The sequence below is a fragment of the Aethalodelphis obliquidens genome, unplaced genomic scaffold (assembly GCF_003676395.1).
Source record: "Aethalodelphis obliquidens isolate GAN/ISIS:26980383/991018 unplaced genomic scaffold, ASM367639v1 scaffold26, whole genome shotgun sequence".
Taxonomy (NCBI): domain Eukaryota; kingdom Metazoa; phylum Chordata; class Mammalia; order Artiodactyla; family Delphinidae; genus Aethalodelphis; species Aethalodelphis obliquidens.
The window spans coordinates 18,716,221-18,736,926 of NW_020837970.1; the positions used below are offsets into that span (position 1 = coordinate 18,716,221).

Genomic DNA, 20,706 nt, shown 5'->3' on the forward strand with positions numbered 1-20,706 from the left:
TGTACTCTTTTGTGTCTGGCTTGTTTTGCTCAGCATTACGTTTATGAGATTTATCCATACTTCATGTGCTTGTAGATTACTCATATTGCTGTATAGTATTTCCTTGTATGAATGTACCACAATTTTCCATTCTTCTGCTGCTGGGCAACTGGGTAGTTCCCAGTTTGGGGCTATTATAAAAAGTGTTGCTGGGAGCACTATACATGTCTTTTGGTGGACATAAGGACACTTTTCTTTTGCGTACCTACGTACATTGAAAAGGGCATGTGTTTATTCAGCTCCAGCAGATACTGTCAAGTAGTTTTTCAATGTGATTCTACCAATTTACACTACCAAAAGAAGAGTATGAGAGTTCCAGTTGCTCCACATACTTTCCAATACTTTTTCATTTGAGCCATTCTGATGGAAGTGTAGTGATATTGCATTGTGGTTTTAATTTGCATTTCCCTGATGACTAATGAAATTGAGCACCTTTTTATATGTTTATTGCCCATTTTGATGTCTCGCAAAGCATTAATTAAGGACTTCGCTCATTCTCCTAGTAGGTTGTTTTCTTTCCTATTGATTTGTAAGAGTTCTTAATATATTCTTGCTACAAGCCCTTTGTTAGATATAAACGTTGCAGTATCTTACCCCACTCTGTGGATTGTCTTTCTACTCTCTCAATGGTATCTCCGGTGAACAGAAGTTCTTAAGTTCAGCATAATTCAATTTATCAAAATTTTCCTTTCTGGTTAATGCTTTTTCATGTCCTGTTTAAATAAGGCTTTGATAGCTAGCCTTTCTTCCTTCCTTCCTTCCTTCCTTCCTTCCTTCCTTCCTTCCTTCCTTTCTTGGCTGTGTTGGGTCTTAGTTGCGGCATGTGGACTCTTTGTTGCAGTGCATGGGCTTCTCTCTAGTTGTGGCATGCAGGTTTTCTCTCTCTGGTTGTGGTGTGCAGGTTCCAGAGCACGTGGGCTCTGTAGTTTGCAGCACGTGGGCTCTCTCGTTGAGGCATTGGGGCTCAGTAGTTGTGGCGCGCAGGCTTAGTTGCCCCACAGCATGGGGGATCTTAGTTCCCCAACCAGGGATCTAACCCGTGTCCCCTGCATTGGAAGGCGGATTCTTTACCACTGGACCGCCAGGGAAGTCCCTTGTGTCCTGTTTAAAAAAAGAAAAAATCTTGGTCTACTTCAAGATCACAAAGATGTTACATTACGTTTTTTCTAACCAAAATTGCTTTTTTTTTTCAGTACCATAAAATTATTTTAATATCTTTTTCTCTATGACTGAGTATACAAAGATAATGGAAGTAATGTATTTTTCTGCTATCAAGATGGGTAGAATATATCAAAATCCACCTATTGAATTTTCTTTAAATAGTCCTCCAAAGCATCCTGAAGAAAGGCAGGAAGTTTTCACTTTCACTTTGTGGAAGGACCTAGCATGCTTTAAGTACAAATATGCCCGGCTAGTAATGACGTATATTATGTCTCTCACATTTTTATCATTGGTTCTTCTGTAGAAAACCCTCTTGTGAAACACCATGTGCTGTATTTGTCAAACACACAAATATCTGAGGGAAGGAACACCGTTTTTCGGCCACTATGATAGGACATTGCTCTTACGTATATGACAATTCCTTGTGCTTTTCCAGGGTGACTTGTGGCATGACCTGCACCAAGATCCTTTATACCCAGTACTTCTAGTCTTAAATAAGGAAGAGAGCTCTGTGTGTTTTCTGCATAACTGTACAGTTTCTGTGTATTATGATATGCAGTGTCATCCAAACTTTTTTCTCCTTCATCGATGATTTGGAGAAGCCATTTTTTGGTCAGATTATGTCTTTTGACAGCAGCTTCCCATCGACTTTTTCTTCTCAGTCCCTCATGTGGGGCCCTGGCTTTCCATCTTCCTGGGGCTCTGTGAAGTCAGTCTGGGGCCCCTGCTCTGCTGGTGTGCAGACCTGCTGCAGTTCAATAGCCACAGGCTGATGGGGCGGATTATCACAGTATATTTAGTCCACAGTTTTTTTTTCAAAACTGCATTCACATCAGTCCAATTGTTTTCTCAGAGGCTGAGTCTTTAATCAGCCTGAGCCAGTTCCACATCGAAGGCCCTCAATGCAAGAGCAGAGCTTTGGGATTCTGCAGGGAGCAGCAGGGAACATAAATAGCCATCATGATATTGTTTCTGCAGCATCTCCACACAGTATCATTCTGTGCTCAAAGCACTCGGTCCACTGTCCACGGCCATGCTTCCCCTGGGGCACCACCGGCCTGGAAGCGGAGGTGGTGGCACAGACTGGGGACCCCAAATTGCTTTTTTTTTTTTTTTTTTTTTTTTTTTTGTGGTACGCAGGCCTCTCACTGTTGTGGCCTCTCCCACTGCAGAGCACAGGCTCCGGACGCACAGGCTCAGCGGCCATGGCTCACTGGCCCAGCCGCTCCGCTGCATGTGGGATCCTCCCGGACCGGGGCACGAACCGGTGTCCCCTGCATCGGCAGGCGGACTCCCAACCACTGCGCCACCAGGGAAGCCCCCAAATTGCTTTTTAAAGTAGGTGAATCACAATATACACAGCCATAAGATGTGAATAAATGCTTGTTTTGTCATATGCATCCCAGGCCCTAGCAAGTTCCAAGCTGGCCTGAACATCTGCCTTTTTGGTAGTGCTGAAATAGGCCTTGAAATAGGCCTGGGAGTTGAATGGTGCCTGACCTATTCCTTTAATAGCCAGAGGGTTGCATCATTTGCCAAATCAGACACTGTTCACAAAATGACCTCCTTACATCAGTATCATCCCTTTGGTAATGTGCTTGTTTAGTGCTGCTACTAGAGGGGTGAGGGGTGACGCATCCTTTCCATTAACACGAGTATTTCATCTATCTCACGGTGGCCTGTGCCAAGGCCATGCTCGAGCAATCTTGGAAAGACAGTTAAAACATAATAATAATAGATAGTATTTAGCAAGCACGTATTAATTGCTCACCATTGATAGTATATTTATCAATAATATCAATATCCATCAATAATAATATTTATTGTGCAGTTATGAAGGCACTGTGCTAAGAGCGTTATGTGTGTTATCTCATTTCATCTTCACATTAATTCTATGAGACAGGAATGATTATTATCCCAGTTTTAGAAATGAGGGAACTGAAGTTCAGTGAGGTTAAGGAAATTTCCCAAAGGAACTTGGCCAGTAAGTGTCGGAACTAAGTAAGTGCTCAACCAGGATGGAAACACAGGCCTGTCTATTCACAGCCTATGTTAGCTCTCTAGCCATACACGTGTATCTAACAGATATGCCGTACAAGTCAGTTTGATGCAGCTGCAAAATCTTTCTTGTAATCATGCCAGTAGGGCTAGAGTATTCCAGCAATTAAAACTTCACAATATAATTGCATAGCATGGCATAAGACTCTTTGTGATCTAGCCCGTACCTCTATACACAACCCTCAATCCTCATCTTTGATTTTGCACCCAGTAGAACCACCCTGCTTCTAGTGCCCTGAGAACTTCATGGTGTTCATGGCTTTCTGCCTTGAGACATACTATTCTCTTTGTTTCACATTCCCTTCCACTTGTTTATTTGTCAAATTCCTTTAAAATCCAGCTAAGACATTGTCTTTTCCAGTAAACCTTCCCTAATTTCCCTCTGACAGTGCTAAACGTTCTGTTCTCTGTATCAACCTCTTCACTTCCACACAGAACCCAACTCTGCTGCATTATCTTGAGGGGGTAGCCTTCTGCACGTTGGCTGGTAGCCCCCTGGGATAGGGATACTGGCATTTTTACAGGCCCTGTGTCAGCAGTGGCCTTGGCAGAGGCTGTACCCTTGAATGGCTTCATGGGTAGAGGGTATTGAAGAGGGGGAACCAGAGCAAAAAAGGAAAACAAAGGTGGATGCCGAATGAAGGCCTATGGCTGACAGACTGGTTCTTCCAACTATGAGACACACCTGGGGTCTTCCACTTAAAACTGGGGCAAGAACATGAATTCTGGGCTGCTGAGATATATCTATATACATAAACATATTTGTATTTATATATCTTGGTAGATTAAGATCATATAATCTTAAATTATAACCACAAACTATTGAGTCCTGGAGACATCAGAGTTATCCTTTTTTATTTGCTTTTAGGGAACTATGTCTTATTTATCTTTATGTCCCAGGACCTATCACAAAGCCTGACTGACACACAGCAACTGGTGACAAAATATTTGTGGATTTATTTAATAAAGGAGTTAGGAGGAGTCCGAGAAGGAGGGTGAAGAGCATCACACATACATGCACATGCTTAGAACGTGACGATTTCTTCCTGGTCTGACCAGACCCAGAGTATGAAGCAGAAATGGGATCCATAGATCCCACTTTCCAACCCCTTTGGATTCTGTCCGTGTGTATGAGGACATGCTGAGACAAGTTCCGTGGCAGTTAGAACGTAAACTGGCTGCCAAGATGGAGAGGAAGGAGCAATTAACCTTTACCTTCTACTGTCCCAAGGTTCCCAAAGTCAAGGGGTACCGGAAATACCAAAGGGTGAGGAGGTACCCAATTGTAGTTCAGATGGGAAGAAGAGGACTTGTTTAAAGGCGGGTCTAGACAGAGTGTCCTAAAGATAGGGAAAAGATGACCCAGAAATGTTTGTTTTTTATAGAAGGGGTAGGGAAAGCTATCCACCAATCGAACACACGTGGGGGTACTTGAGGCAGAAAAGAGCAGGAGACCCTGGGGGTCAAGGGTTATCTTTTTGGGTAGGCAATATCTCCCTCATCCCTCATCCTTGTAGCCTACCCTCCCCACCAACCAACATCCGAGTGCCTCGATGCCACCCCAGAGGCTGCAGCAGCACGTGGATCAGACACACACCTACATCCGAATGTTCTGTGGCAGCCTCTGTGGCTTTAGCCTCCTAACGCTGATCTGCATGTCCCCACTGAACTGGGTGCAGTTCCTGGTGATCAACAATGGCCTTGAGCTCTACGCAGGACTCTGGATCTCATGCAACCATGAGCTGTGCTGGAGCCACACACCCAAGCCACCCTGTGAGTGCCACTAAATTGAATGCCACAGGCCCCACAGTTCCAGAGTTTTCTGCCACAATGGCCCTTCATCTTTCTTCCTCCAAGATCTTTTGCCCCTCACCTCTCCAAGTCTAGGAGGGATCTCAGCCAGACTGTGAACATGGCTGTTCTTCTCTTTGGTGTCCTTGGTGTACCCTTTCTCCCTCCTACCCCAGGTTGTTTCCTCTCCCAAGTTATGAGTTGATAGTCTCTTTACCCTCTGGGAAGAACTCGTTTGTCATTTATGATCTGTTCCTGTGATGCAAAGAGATTGTTATTCTAATGTGGTTCGCAGAAACAGAAGTGATTGATCATAGCTGGGAGATAGAGCAAAGTGTCTCAACCTCCATCAGATTTAACTTTCAAGGTCAGTTTGTTCTTATGCTAGCAACAGAAGAGAAGTTAAATGCATGTCAGATATGTAGTATAACAAATGCCAGCTATTTAGAGACTAAATTGTCAAATTTTATGTGAATTTAAGTAAATCTGAAGTTGCAACACATAATATTTAAAAATAAATGTCTGGGGCTAGAAGATACCATATGCATGAGGTTTTTCAACCAGAACTAAGACTTACAGGAAAGCTAAAACTACACTAAAGGGTTTCCCCAACATCCGCAAGAGAAACATTTACACAAAGAACAGGTATTGCGAAAGAAAACATACATGAGTCAAGTGTTTATTTCACTTCTTAGATAAACAGGAGTCCCAGATTTGGGGGGAGGGGGGACCTAGGCCCAACCCTGAAGTGGAGCATCACTTATTTGGCCTGGGCTCACGCTTTGTATTTGGAACTAAGGAGCGGGATCGTAAAGTGAGATCTTCGGAAGAAACTAAACTCCAAGGCAGGCAGAGAATTCAGCTGCATCTTCAACTGAAAATAAAAACTAGAGAAAGTAATTGCAACAAATATGAAAGATAAAAGGTTAATGGCCTTAATATTTATATATATATTATATACAAATTATTATTACAAAAAAGACGAATACCCCAATAAATAAATTTTTTATAAACAATTCACAAAACGGAAACTACAGATATCTAATAAACATGGGAAAAATGACTTCAACCTCAGTCAGCCATTAAAGAATGGCAAATCAAATGAACGATGAGATAGGATTTTTCAGCCATGACATTAAAAGAGATCTGTAAATGGTAATACACAACGCTGCACACTCCCATACACACAGAGGACACATAAATAGGAACAACCAAAGCAATATGATTATGTGCATTCAGAGATTTACACTCACTGATTCCATTTCTAGAGAAATGGAGTGAGAGATATAGGCCTAAAAATTAAGCTGCAATTATATTTATGTAACCCAGGCTAAACCTCAGGCCTTGAGATTATTATTTAAGTCTTTAATGAGTCAGAATCTTGAAATGTTGTCACTTAAAGCAGTTTATTTCTTGGAGCCTTAAATTCACCTGTGAAGCCAACTGTTAATCGTTTGGAGAATGTCAACTAAGTGAGTCCTTAAGTACACAATTGTAAGTCAAGCATCCACCCTGTTTCCAGTGTTAACTAGTCCTAATTCTAGGGTCAGTTATCAGTCTGCAATACAGATCTCATAAGGAACTCCCCAAATATAATCAGTATGTCCAGGCCTCATCAGCCTGTAACAATAATATGTTACTATTGTCCAAATAGATTATTGCCCAAGTTTAAGAACTTCAGACTTTTACCTACTGGATTGCAAGAATTTAGCCCCCTCTCCCATGGAGTCCCCAGTCATTTCTTTTCTTTTTTTTTAAATAAATTTATTTATTGGCTGCATTAGGTCTTCATTCCTGCGCGGGGGCTTTCTCTATTTTCAGAGAGCAGGGCCTACTGTTTGTTGTGGTGCGCGGGCTTCTCACTGTGGTGGCTTGTCTTGTTGCGGGGCATGGCCTCTAGGCGCACGGGCTTCAGTAGTTGGAGCACGCAGGCTCAGTAGCTGTGGCACAAGGGCTTAGTTGCTCTGTGGCATGTGGAATCTTCCCGGACCAGGGCTTGAACCTGTGTCCCTGTCCCCTGCATTGGCAGGTGGATCCTTAACCACTGTGCCACCAGGGAAGCCCCCCCAGTCATTTCTGAGACTTTCACTGGGGCTATCTCAAGTGGGCTCAAGTACATGTGTGCTTATGTTCCTCTGTCCTGGACTTACTTCAGGCCATTGTTCCTCTGCCTCTGTCTTCCCCTGGTTCTAGATAACTGATAGCCTCTGTGCCGTAGCTATTGGTAATGGGATGAAGAAAGGATGGGAGTAAAGGACACCATCCTTCACTTTTACTACTAGGTCACAGCATGGAACAGACCTTTCTGCTAATTTCCCCCATAGCATAGGTGAGATCAGACCATAATGTAAAAGAATGTGTTGCCACAGAGAGTAACTTGAACTGTCTTTTTTGCAGAGGGTGGGGAAGAAAGCATAGGTCTTTGGTCCAGAGCCAGGACCCCAGGAACCATCACACAATAAACACCCACAGGCTATGTAGGGATGATTTATTCTGATGTACCAACTGGTTACAAGGGAATCTAAATACTAAGAAGATTTCAAAGCTTCCTCTCCAGGGTTCTGGGTATCCATCCAGGATCTTTTCTATTCTTACTGAGACATACAAGTAAGGCCTTTTATTAATGGGTAAGCTGCTATAAAGATTGCTGTTTAAAAGCTGAAATAGGATTTGCTCTTACAGGAGGTAGAGGCTTGAATTCACCTTTCAGACCTTTGTTTTGTTTTGTTACATGAATTTTAAAAGACTATGAAGTTAGCCAAATGCAGCCGTTTTAGACTCTGAAGGTAAGTGTTTAGTTAGTTTGGTTAGATAATTTTTTGCATATCATTATGACTGGTAGACTTGGTTCCTTTGAGGCGTTAGACTGTACTATGCTGCAGATATTTAGTTGTTCCTGTGGACGTGTGAGTGATCTTGTTTATGGGGTTTTCAGGAGGTGAGCAGCTAAGACTGAGAAGATTGTAAGAAGAACGTGAAGGTCCATTCTTCCCCTCATGATAGAAGAAAGACTGGACTGTAACATATCTTAGACAGGAGTTGGACTGGATATCTTAGTACTCTTTTGTTTTCTAAATATCAGAACCCATTTGAAATAGCATAAGCTAAAGAGCGAACTTCTTTATAATGACTCAGAAGCATCTCATAGACTCCCAAAGGCAGGAAGTTTTCTGGACCTCAGGGAATTCCAGAAGAGGCTGTGATCTCAGGCAAAGAAAATCAAGCCAGACAGTCACTCAGTCTCTCCAGAGCTCCTTTGTCACTCAACTTTGTTTATGCTTTATTTTATCTCTACAGCTCAGCTTTTCCTGTTTATTAGTATGTAAGTGCCTGAAAAAGGGGATATACCAGGCTAGCTTTATATCTTCTTGGTTCAAGCAAGCAAAAGAGGAAATTAACATCAGTCAGTCCCAAATCCAGATATCCAAGGATCAGAGTTAAATTGGTACCCTTCCTTGGTCCTACTAGCTATAGTCAAGGGATCTATAGGCAAGGATCCAGGGCTCTAGACAGGGACTGCTAAGGCCCATGGGGGACTGGGGGCTCAATACTGCAAAAGATACCTATCACACTGGGCTTCATGCAGCTCGGTCTAGGCTGATGGTTCTGACTGGCTAATTCTGAATGACCCAGTTTTCAGAAAACGTGCTGCCCTTGGGTTATCATGTTTTAATGTGGCTAACTTGTTGGGGCCACATAACACCTGACCTCTGTGGGTAGGAGTGTGGTTTCTCTTAATGGAAATTACTGTTATCGATTGTGTTAGCCAGTGATGTGTTCTAGAGAACAAAATAAAACTTAAGAGGCAGTTTGTCAACTGGGATAAGCTTGGTACTCTTCTCTCTGGGTTACTTGGAAGATGGACTTGGATTCTTAGACATTGAAGTGCTTAGAGAACTTTCAGTGGTAGGGATGACCTGGCTCTTGTTACACTGAGACAGAAAATAAGCTAGACCAGGAGGCACCCTATAAAGCAGCGGTCCCCAACCTTTTTGACATCAGAGACCGGTTTCGTGGAAGACAATTTTTCGAGGGGGGGAATGGTTCAGGCGGTAACGTGAGCGATGGGCAGCGGCAGATGAAGCTTCGCTTGCTCGTCTGCTGCTCACCACCTGCTGTGTGGCCTGGTTCCTAACAGGTGCCCGGGGGTTGGGGACCCCTGCTATAAAGGATATTGAAGATAGTGGCGGATCCGTGGTATCTCAGAAACATACATCTACGTGTAATTGTAAGTTACTCTATTTCTTAAATCTGTAAAACATTGCTGGGGAAGTCAAGGGAAGGATCTATTCCATGTTAGGGATATGGTAGCCAAAAGTATGGGCTGGCATGCTCCCTCTTCTGCCAAAGAGAGCAGAGCTCTGGAGCCAAGAGATAAGAGAGAGAAGGAGTGTTGTGGCACTAGGGTAAGGGCATTGGAGCAAAATAACTTTAGCAGACCTGTCCTCAAACACATGTGAGACGGGACCTTGAGAGACTCTCAGGAAAAAAAAGGAGATATTTGTGGGGTGTTAAATTCCTGCAGTCCAGTAAATTGGGTCTTGAAATCATTACAGTATGGGAGTTCAGGTAAATATGACTTCATTTTATAGTCACAGGCTGACAGGGACTGTACACGCCAGATACATTTGAAAGAGAAAAAACAAATAGAAACAAACTCCAACAACGATAAAATCATTAAGCAAAGTGTGTTGATATGATAGACTATCTTGTAGCTATTAAATATGATGTTTACAGCAGGTGATCTAGGGAAAATCTTACCATATAGTCCTCTTAAAAATCACGAAATTCAGTATCATATCCACTGTGTACAGAGGATAGAAAAATACCAGAAAGAAGCCAAATAAAATGCTAACAACGGTTGTCTTTGGATAGTGGGACTGTGGCTGATATTCCTGCTGCTTCTTGGTACTTTTCTAGTCTCTCCAATGCTTATATTGAACATGTATTACTTTTAGAATTAGAATTAGGAGCAAGAAAAAGGTTAAATTTGTGTTGTGATGTTAGAGTCACACCTCTTATAAGCTAGTTTACATCTAAGTTAATGTGTTAATGTACCCAGAACTATATGTATAGTACCTTTAGTTCTACAGTGAAGGTTTTGCCTTCATAGTGAAAAATTCCAAGTATCAATGAAGAGCTGGGAAAGAAGATCCTTATTTGTGCCCCGGATGCCACATAGCAAGCTCAGCTTCATCCTCTTTCGTCTTCACTCCCTTCTCTAAGACTCTGTCTGGCTTTCTTAAGGAGAGGTCCCCCACTGGACTAACCAGGCCTTTCCTTTCTCCATCTCCTTGGCAGATTACCTCCAATATTCCAGGGCCTTCTTCCTCATCTCTGTCCTCACCATACTTGTTGCTCTTGGCTGGCTCTTCAGAGCTTGCCTCCCTAGAAGAGGAAGAATGACTCCTAACTTGGATCTGAAGGTATCCATGCTCAGCTTCATCTCAGGTACAGACCTAGATGGCAGGGTAATACTATGGTAAAATTGTTGAGGGAACATAGTTCCTCTGTGTGGGCTTTCATCCTCTTTTTCTTGTCCCTTTTCTCTTCTTCATTATTACATCAAGTTGCCAGCTACCTGCCTTGTCTTATTGTATAAAACATCCATTAGTGGGCTTCCCTGGTGGTGCAGTGGTTGAGAGTCCGCCTGCCGATGCAGGGGACACGGGTTCGTGCCCCGGGCCGGGAAGACCCCACATGCCGCGGAGCAGCTGGGCCCGTGAGCCATGGCCGCTGAGCCTGCGCGTCCGGAGCCTGTGCTCCGCAACGGGAGAGGCCACAACAGTGAGAGGCCCGCGTACTGCAAAAAAACAAAACAAAACAAAACAAAAAAAATCCATTAGTTAACTTATGCCAGGCTCCTTCTCTCTCCCACCTTGGTCAGTCCTTGAATTCTTATCTTCTTGATCCTTTCTATACAATATGGTGTCTGGAAGTAGACGAAGAGTTGGGGGTGGCTGTTGAGGCAGATTGAAGACACTAAGGGATATGACGTATTTTCTTCTGCTCCTAGCCTCCTGCTTGCTCCTCTGCCTCATCCTATTTCTGGCACAGGTTCACTGGCATTCTAGAGATGCCATGGAATCAGATCTCCTATGGACCTATCATATTAATTGGGGGAGTGACTTCTTATACACGTTTGCTGGTGAGTCAGTCCCCTCCCTGCTTTATGCTAGAAGGATAGAAGGGGAAATCACTTCTTGGAAGGGACGTGGAATCTAAGAGAAATAGAAACACTAACTGTTCCTGTTAAGAACACTTATACATCTAGAAGCAGAGTGGTATGGTAAAGAAAGCACAGATTGGGAATTCCCTGGCGGTCCAGTGGTTAAGACTCTGTGCTTCCACTGAAGGGGGTGCGGGTTGGATCACAGGTTGGGGAACTAAGATCCCGCATGCCGCATGACGTGGCCAAAAAGCATGGATTTTGGAGTCTGAAAAGTTAGAATTAGTAAACTGTTCTACCACTAACCGAGGCACAGACAGGTTGAGTAACTTGCTTAAGACAATACAGAAAGTAGTGAAACTATGATTTACATCCAGGAGGTTCTAGCTTTGTTCCAACCATGTAAGAAGTACAATAATGAAATGGAAGCACAGAAGGATAATGGAAGCCTGCTGGGGGAAGGAGGGTTGGCTTCACTGAAAAGAGGCATTTTGAGCTGAGTATTTAAAGAATGAGTTAGAATTTTAAAAGCCAAAAGGCCATCTGTCTCTTGAAACTCACCTCGAATTCTTCTCTCCCCCTAGGGATTATCTCCTTCCTCAACCACATAACTTCCAGATCTCCTCCCCTTGATCAAAATGTCACTGCAGTTCCCATAGACAAGTCAAGGCTGGGGATTGGTCCAGTGACTACAGTACCGCCTGCTGAAGATGCTGAGTCAGGGTTTCAGACAGAATCTACACGTGAGGAAGAGAAAAAACTATCAAGTACAGAACTGTGATGGTGATAGGATAACCCAACTACTTCCTGTCTTAAAACAGGGGAGGAGAAGCTAACTGAGTAGGGAATGATTGTGCAGATTCGAGGAAACTCTCCTAATACCATGGCCATATTGCTGAAGGAGAGAGCATTAAAGCTGATGAAATGTCCTTTGTGTATGTTGCATCTAAAATATGTATGGTAGTCATAAAGAAAATAATGAAAACTCACCCGAGAAAAAGTTTCGAAAAGAAAACATCAGTGTTTAGGGTCATGAATGAAAGAAACTAGCAATAGATGCAGTGCGTGGATCAGAGCTCTCTTTGGGCATCAGGGATTTCATAGACCAGAATGGTCAATGTAGAAAAATGTCACCAAATTTTGTTTGAAGTTTTCTTTATCGTGTGTGGCTTTGGGAATACCCAGGATGGAAGGCATCTGAATAATATTGTTGAATCTAATTGGCGATCATTACCAGAAATGGAATGAACAACAATGGCGATAATACCTACCACCCAAAGGAGGTGAGAGGTGCTGGGTAGATTCTGGGGAATCCATGACATCCCACTTCTTATGAAGATCGGTCATTTGAAAACCTTACAGTCTATTAGGTAAACCAACTGCTTCTCCCTAAGCTAGAGGTTATGTTAACCAAGCATCCATAAACTCTCTGAAATTCTATACAAAACTTGTGTATGCTCTTTTCTGTGAAGAGGGCCATACATTCAATCAGATTCTTGATAGGCCTATGACTCTTTTGATTCCTTAGATTATGTTTTACTGAACGAAATGAGGCTAAAGGACTTTCTTCAGCCTAAGTATATACGTGGACAAAGTTAAAATTTTTTCCATGTTTTGTATACTGTTTAAGACTGAGTAAGGGTGGGGGAATTCAGGCAATCACATGGATCTTTTGATGGCTAAAGATCCCTTTTAAACTTAGACCAGATTCCATGCAGAAGGTCCCTGACCTTCATGTTGTCCTTTATTCCTTTAGTAGCTGCCACTACTCTTTTGTTTGTTGAGGTCCATTCTTCTTCTTCTCAAGCCTGGCAATGGAATGGACTATAGTGTCCAGTTTCACCCCTTGCTGCTCTTAAAGGTAAGCCCAGGACTTCCCTGGTGGCGCAGTGGTTAAGAATCCACCTGCCAATGCAGGGGACACGGGTCCTATCCCTGGTCCAGGAAGATCCCACATGCCACGGAGCAACTAAGCCCGTGCGCCACAACTACTGAGCCTGCGCTCTAGAGCCCGCGAGCCACAGCTGCTGAGCCTGTGAGCCACAACTACTGAAGCCCGCACGCCTAGAGCCCGTGCTCTGCAACAAGAGAAGCCACTGCAATGAGAAGCCCATGCACTGCAACAAAGAGTAGCCCCCGCTCACCATAACTAAAGTCTGCGTGCAGCAAAGAAGATCCAACGGAGCCAAAAATTTTAAAGCTAAATTAATTAATTAAAAAAAAAGATAAGCCCTGGGATCCTTTTGTTTTAATTTAGAGAGTCACTGGTAACCTTTGTAGAAAACAAACTTAACAGTTCTTATAATCCTGGTCCCTGGTCAGTCATTCCCAAACATTTCCAGATGATGACCAGAAGACTGTTAGGTTAATACTTCTGCTTTTATTCCTAAAGGTAGGAGTTTAGCAGCACATGCATGTGTGTACCCACCCATAGAGACACACACAAAAGGACGTATATACACACACCCCATTTTGACCCTGCCTTAGAAAACCTTTTCTCCATGTTGGCTCCTTCTCTCCATGTTGGCGATCTTAGTTATTGCAGAGTGACTGGTGTCTCGTTACTTCAAGGGACCTCATTTCCGAGGCTCTTCAGGCTGTTCCTGGGCCTTTGTTTGTTGTAAGAATAGACATGTAGTCAATTCCAACTCCCCCTCCTCCCATCACCACTCACCTGCTAAGTATACCCCACATATTGACTAATTAAGAACTTACTGAGTTCACAAGAATTATTTATAATTCAGTTTGAATACTATAATTATATGACTAAATTGACAGGGAGCTGAGTACTGATGACTCTACAGGGAATGGAAGTTTTAAGTGGGGTGAGAAGAAGGAAGCAGGTGTGAATGAGAAGGGAGGATGCTAGGTATTCAGAGAGTAACGATCAAGACCCTGGCTATTACAGGAGAATAGGCAATAATTATAACTAAGTTTCTACTTTACTATCAGAGAATGATCTTTAAGCATAGTCTTTTGCTGCTCCTTTAGAAACTGAATGCTCTATTTTCTTCTCTCTTTCTTTGCTTGTAGAAAATTCCTTTAAAAAACTTAAGTAGACTTCCAATAAGATAGCTCATTAAATGACCCTTTGATACATCCCTTCTGCTCCAGATACATTACATGATAGATGAAGTGGAGAGGGATACAGGGGTGAGGGGGGATATATATGTATAGCCAGGTCAAAACAAGACAAGCATTTTCACAGACTGGAAAAATAACAAAACCCACAAAGCTATGATTGAGTTAAGCTATAGACTTAATGGGCTCTAAGTCCAAAAGTAAGCACAGGTGAACAGGAAGACAGGAAGACAGGTCCTGTGGAGTGAAAAGGACCAGAAATGCTTCTCAAGATATGGACTAGAGCCAGATTCACAGCTCTAGCTCAAACTAGGGACTTAAGAAAAGAAGCTGAGGGCTTCCCTGGTGGCGCAGTGGTTAAGAATCTGCCTGCCAATGCAGGGGACATGGTTTTGAGCCCTGGTCCAGGAAGATCCCACATACCGTGGAGCAACCAAGCCCGTGCGCCACAACTACTGAGCCTGCGCTCTAGAGCTCACGAGCCACAACTACTGAGCCCACGCACCACAACTACTGAAGTCCACCTGCCTAGAGCCCATGCTCCACAATAAGAGAAGCCACCGCAATGAGAAGGCCATGCACTGCAATGAAGAGTAGCCCCCACTCGCTGCAACTAGAGACAGCCCGCGTGCAGCAACAAAGACCCAACACAGCCAAAAAATAAATAAAATTTTTAAAAAATCAAAGAAAAGAAGCTGAACAAAAGCTACTGCCAAGCACAGACTGGGGCTGTAGCTTATTTGGAACCACAGACCGAAAGAGGTAAAAGGATACAAGTACAACCTTGCTCAACCAAGCTGTGCATTGGTTCATTAACTGGGTCAGAACAGAACAGGAAATCTGAAATACCATCTTATGAGACCTGACTCTGGAGTGGGTCCTTTGGCCAAAGTAAGGAAACCCCAAAACTACCAGATGGAATGAGCATAGAAGGAATGAAAGAAACAGAAAAGCCAGCAAAATTATTTTGGTACCCACGAATAGGAATTCCACATGTAAAGAAATGTTCATTTCATTTCACTGATTATCTGCTCTAATTTTTATAAATTTTTTTCATTTATATCTACTCTAATTTTTATTAATTTTTTCCTTCTGCTTCCTTTGCATTTAATTTGCCCTTCTTTTTCTAGTTTCCTAAGGTGGAAGCATAGGTTATTGATTTTAGATCTTTTTTCTTAACTAATACATGCATTCAATACTATAAATTTCCCTCTAAGCACTGCTTTCACTGCACCCCACAAATTTTGGCCAGTTGTATTTTCATTTAGTTCACACTATTTTAAAATTTCTCTTAAAAAAAATTTCTCTTGAAGTTCCTTCTTTGATCCATGTGTTGTTTAGAAGTGTGTTATTTAATCTCCAAGTGTTTGGGGATTTTCCAGCTATCTTTCTAATGTTGAATTTTAGTTTAATTCCATCATGATCTGGGAGCATACATAGTATAATTTTAATATTTAAAAAATTTTAAGGTGTGTTTTATGGCCCAGAGTGTGGTCCATCTTAGTGAATGTTCCACATGAGCTTAAGAAAAATTCTCCTGCTGTTGGATGAAGTAGTTTAGAGTTGGCAGTTATATCCAGTTGACTGATGGTGTCCTCACTCATGTTCTGCCTGCTAGATCTGTCCATTTCTGAAGAGTGTTGTAGTCTCCAACTATGATAATGGATTAATCTATTTCTTCTTGCAGTTTTATCAGTATCTGCCTCATGTTCTTTTGTTAGGTGCATACACATTAAGATTGCTGTGTCTTAAAATATTGACCCTTTCATCATTATGTAACACCCTTCTTTATCCCTTATAACTTTACTTTCTCTAAAGCCTGCTCTTTCTGAACTTAATAAAACTACTCCTGCTTTCATTTGATTAGTGTTAGCACGGTATATTTCTTCATCCCTTTACCTTTTATCTATGTGTGTCTTTTTATTTAAAGTGGGCTTCTTTTAGATAGCATAGAGTTGGGTGCTGCTTTTTTATTCACTCTGAAAATCTGTTTTCTAATTGGTATATTTAGACCATTGATGTTTAAATTGATTTTTGATATGATTGGATTAATAATCTACAATGTTTGTTACTATTTTCTATTTGTCGCCCTTGTTTATTGTTCCTATCTTTGTCTTCCACTCTATTTTTGTCTTTTTTGGTCCTAATTGAGCATATTATATGATTCCATTTTCTGTCTTTTCATAGCATATTAGTTATACTTCTTGTTTTTATTACTTTTTTTAGTGGCTATCCTTTTTTTTTTTTTTTTTGCGGTACGTGGGCCTCTCACTGTTGCGGCCTCTCCTGCTGCGGAGCACAGGCTCCGGACGCGCAGGCTCAGTGGCCATGGCTCACGGGCCTAGCCACTCCATGGCATGTGGGATCTTCCAGACCAGGGCACGAACCCGTGTCCCCTGCATCAGCAGGCGGACTCTCAACCACTGCACCACCAGGGAAGCCCATAGTGGCTATCCTTGAGTTTGCAAAATCCATTTGCAACTAATCCAACTTCCACTTTCAAATAACACTCTACTGCTCACAGGTAGTGCAGGTACCTAATAATAACAAAATAATCCTAACTCCTCTCTACTGTTACTTATACCATTGCTGTCATTAATTTCACTCAAACATAAGCATATGTGTGTATACACACATAAGCATATATGTGATAAATTGTTGATGTTATTTTGAACAAACTGTTACCTGCTATGTCAATTAAGAATAAGAAAAATGAAAGTGTTTATTTTACCTTCACTTATTCCTTTTCTTATGCTCTTACTTTCTTTATATAGATTAAAGTTTCTGACCTGTATCATTTTCCTTCTCTCTGAAGAACTTCATTTAAAATTTCTTGCAAGGCAGGTTTATTGACAACAAATTCTGTCAATTTTAGTTTGGGAAAGCCCTTATTTCTCCTTCACTTTTGTTTTTTTAAATTTATTTTTGGCTGTGTTGGGTCTTTGTTGCTGCATGAGGGCTTCCTCTAGTTGTGACGAGTGGGGGCTCTTCTTTGTTGCGGTGCGTGGGCTTCTTATTGCAGTGGCTTGTCTTTGTTGTGGAGCACGGGCTCTAGGCACGTGGGCTTCAGTAGTTGCGGCACTCAGGCTCAGTAATTGTGGCTTGTGGGCTCTAGAACATAGGCTCAGTAGTTGTGGCGCATGGGCTTATTTGCTCCATGGCATGTGGGATCTTCCCGGACCAGGGTTTGAACTCGTGTCCCCTGCATTGGCAGGCGGATTCTTAACCACTGCACCACCGGGGAAGTCCCTCTCCTTCACTTTTGAAGGTAATTTCATAGGCTACAGAATTCTAGGTTAGGGTCTTTTCTCTCTCAACACTTTAAATATTTCACTCCACTCTCTTCTTGCTTGTATGGTTTCTGAGGAGAAGTCAGATGTAATTCTTTTCTTTGCTCCTTTATTGGTAAGGTGTCTCCCCCCATCCCAGCTTCTTTCAGGATTCTTTATCTTTTTTAAAAAAATATTTAATTTAATTTATTTTATTTTTTGGCCATGCTGCGCCACATGTGGTATCTTAGTTCCCCGACCAGGGATCAAACCCATGCCCCTTGCATTGGAAGCGTGGAGTCTTAACCACTTGACCAGCAGTGAAGTCCAAGATTCTTTATCTTTGATTTTTTTCAGTTTAAATATCATATGCCTGTAGAGATGTGGATGGACCTAGAGTCTGTCATGCAGAGTGAAGTAAGCCAGAAAGAGAAAAACAAATATCGTATATTAACACGTATAAGTGGAATCTAGAAAAATGGTACAGATGAACCTATTTTCAGGGCAGGAATAGAGATGTAGACATAGAGAACAGACATGTGGATGGAGGGCGGGGAGGGGAGAGTGGGACAAATTGGGAGATTAGGATTGACATATATACACTACCATGTGTAAAATAGATAGCTATCAGGAACATGCTATAAACACAGGAAGCTCAGCTCAGTGCTCTATGACAACCTAGATGGGTGTGATGGGGGGTGGGTGGAGGTGGGAGGGAGGTCCAAGAGGGAGGAGATATAGGTATACATATAGCTGATTCACTTCATTGTACAAAAGAAACTAACACAACATCGTGAAGAAATTTTACTCCAATAAAAAATAAATTTTAAAAAGAAAGAAAAAAACCCCAAAAATATCATATGCCTAGGGACTTCCCTGGTGGTCCAGTGGTTAAGAATCTGCCTTCCAATGCAGGGAATGCTGGTTCAATCCCTGGTCGGGGAACTAAAATCCCACATGCCCCAGGGCAAATAAGCCCACGCACCACAAGGAAAAGATCCCGAGCACTGCAATTAAGACCCCACGAAGCCAAAAATAAATAAATAAATAAACAAATATGATATGCCTAAGTGTAGTGTTTTTTGTTTGTTTGTTGCTTGTTTGTTTTGTTTTTTGGCATTTATCCTGCTTTTGATATTCTCTGAGATTCCTGGATCTGTGGTTTGGTGTCTGACATCAATTTGGGGGAAATTCTCAGTCTTATTACTTCAGATATTTCTTCTGTTCCTTTCTCGTTCTTCTCCTTCTGGCATCCTGACTTCATGTATGGTACAACTTTGTAGGTGTCCCATAGTTCTTGGATATTCTGTTCCATATTTTCAGTCTTTTTTTCTGTTTGCATTTCTTTTTGGAGGTGTCTATTGATATATTCTCATGTTCAGAGATTATTTCCTCAGCCATGTCCTGTCTACTAATAAGCCCATCAAAGACATTCTCTATTTCTATTACTGTATTTTTAATCTCTAGCATTTCTTTTTAAATTTTTTCTTAGAATTTCCATCTCTCTGCTTATATTGCCCATCTATTCTTGCGTGCTGTCTACTTTACTCATTGGCGCCCTTAGCATATTAATCATCATTGTTTTAATATCATCGTGTGATAATTCTAACATCCCTGTCATATCTGAGTCTAGCTCTGGTGCTTGCTCTGTCTGTTCAAACTGTGTTTTTTGCCTTTGAGTACAACTTGTGATATTTTCTTGATAACTGGTCAGGATGTACTGGGTAAAAGAAACTGTAGTAAATAGCCTTTAGAAATGTAGTGATAACATGTTGGGGGAGGGGAAGCATTCTATAGTCCTGTGATTAGGTCTCAGCCCTTTTTTTGGCTGGGGCAGAAATAGTTCCCCAAACAGGGATTGAACCCATACCTTTGGCAGTGAAAGCACAGAGTCCTGACTACTGGGCCACCAGGGAAGTCCCAGGTCTCAGGCTTTGAGTGAACCTCTGCCTCTGGACTATGAGCTTCACAAGTGCTTCTCAGTTCTCCCTTAGGTGCTATAGGACGGCTTGAATGGGCTGGAGTTGGGAATTTCCCTTCCCTCACAGGTTAGAGCAGGCTGGAAGTTTGATACTTCCTTTCCTCCAGGTTGGTTAAGCTCTGTTAAAACCCCAACAGTTTAGGCTCTGGTCAAATAGTTTCTCCTCAGAGAAGGCCTTGTTAAGAGAACAGAATGCTCTGGTATATTTCTAAATGGTTCCTTTTCCCCTCCCCCGGGCCAGAAGTATGGGATTTTTCTCTAATATTCACTGCAAGAACGTGGTCAAGCTGCTGGAGGTAAAATTCACTAAAGTGTGGATACCTCTCTATGACTGGGTCCCACTGTACTTTTTTTCTTTCTTTACTTACTTACTAACGATTTATTACAAAGGACATTAAAGGGTAGGAATGAACAGCTAGATGGAAAGATACCCTAAGACGCGGTCGCGAGCACAGGAGTTTCTGTCCTGGGGAGTTCAGGGTCCACCACCCTCCCAGTATGTGGATATGTTCTTTTTCTTAAATTGACATATAGCTGACTTAAAATATTATATAAATTTCAGATGTACAACATGGTGATTCACAATTTTTAAAGGTTGTAGTTATTATAAAATATTGACTGTATTCCTTGTGCTGTACAATATATCCTTGTAGCTTATTTATTTTATATCAATACATAATAGTTTGTGAGGGACATATAGTTTTTAATCTCTCAGTCTTGTTCACACTGAACCTTACGGTGCAGATTTTCCTACGCTGGTACTAATTCCTGTAGAGGTTTCTGCTCTAGTAAGTGTTGTTGTTGTTGTTGTTGTTTTGGCTGCGTTGGGTCTTCGTTGCTGCACGTGGGCTTTCTCTAGTTGTGGTGAGTGGGGGCTACACTTCGTTGCAGTGCTCGGGCTTCTCATTGCCGTGGCTTCTCTTTTTGTGGACCATGGGCTCTAGGCGCAGAGGCTTCTGTAGTTGTGGCTCGTGGGCTCTAGAGTGCAGGCTCAGTAGTTGTGGTGCACGGGCTTAGTTGCTCCCCGGCATGTGGGATCTTCCTGGACCAGGGCTTGAACCCGTGTCCCCTGCCAATGGCAGGTGGATTCTTAACCACTGCGCCACCAGGGAAATCCTCTAGAAAGTTTTGATTCTCTGTATTCGCCTTTCTGCCTC

At 42.3% G+C, this 20,706-nt stretch overlaps 1 protein-coding gene and 1 pseudogene across 1 annotated transcript; one reads left to right on the forward strand and one right to left on the reverse strand.

Moving 5' to 3' along the window:
• Positions 1-1,247: 1,247 nt before the first annotated feature.
• On the reverse strand, positions 1,248-2,235 carry LOC113629356 (NADH dehydrogenase (ubiquinone) complex I, assembly factor 6-like; annotated as a pseudogene).
• A 300-nt stretch (positions 2,236-2,535) lies between these two features.
• Positions 2,536-12,147, forward strand: TMEM202 (transmembrane protein 202). The gene is made up of 5 exons (XM_027123537.1): positions 2,536-4,525; positions 4,776-5,031; positions 10,351-10,500; positions 11,066-11,197; positions 11,803-12,147. The coding sequence occupies exons 1-5, from the start codon at positions 4,397-4,399 to the stop codon at positions 11,997-11,999; spliced, it is 864 nt and encodes a 287-aa protein (XP_026979338.1). The 5' UTR covers positions 2,536-4,396; the 3' UTR covers positions 12,000-12,147.
• Positions 12,148-20,706: the final 8,559 nt, after the last annotated feature.

Bases quoted from the DNA above. Each gene is read 5' to 3' on its own strand.
- TMEM202 (XM_027123537.1), top strand. From the start codon at position 4,397: ATGCTGAGACAAGTTCCGTGGCAGTTAGAACGTAAACTGGCTGCCAAG. The intron at 5,032-10,350 runs GTGAGTGCCACT...TCTCCTTGGCAG, and splicing joins CCACACACCCAAGCCACCCT to ATTACCTCCAATATTCCAGG. The intron at 10,501-11,065 runs GTACAGACCTAG...TTCTGCTCCTAG, and splicing joins CATGCTCAGCTTCATCTCAG to CCTCCTGCTTGCTCCTCTGC.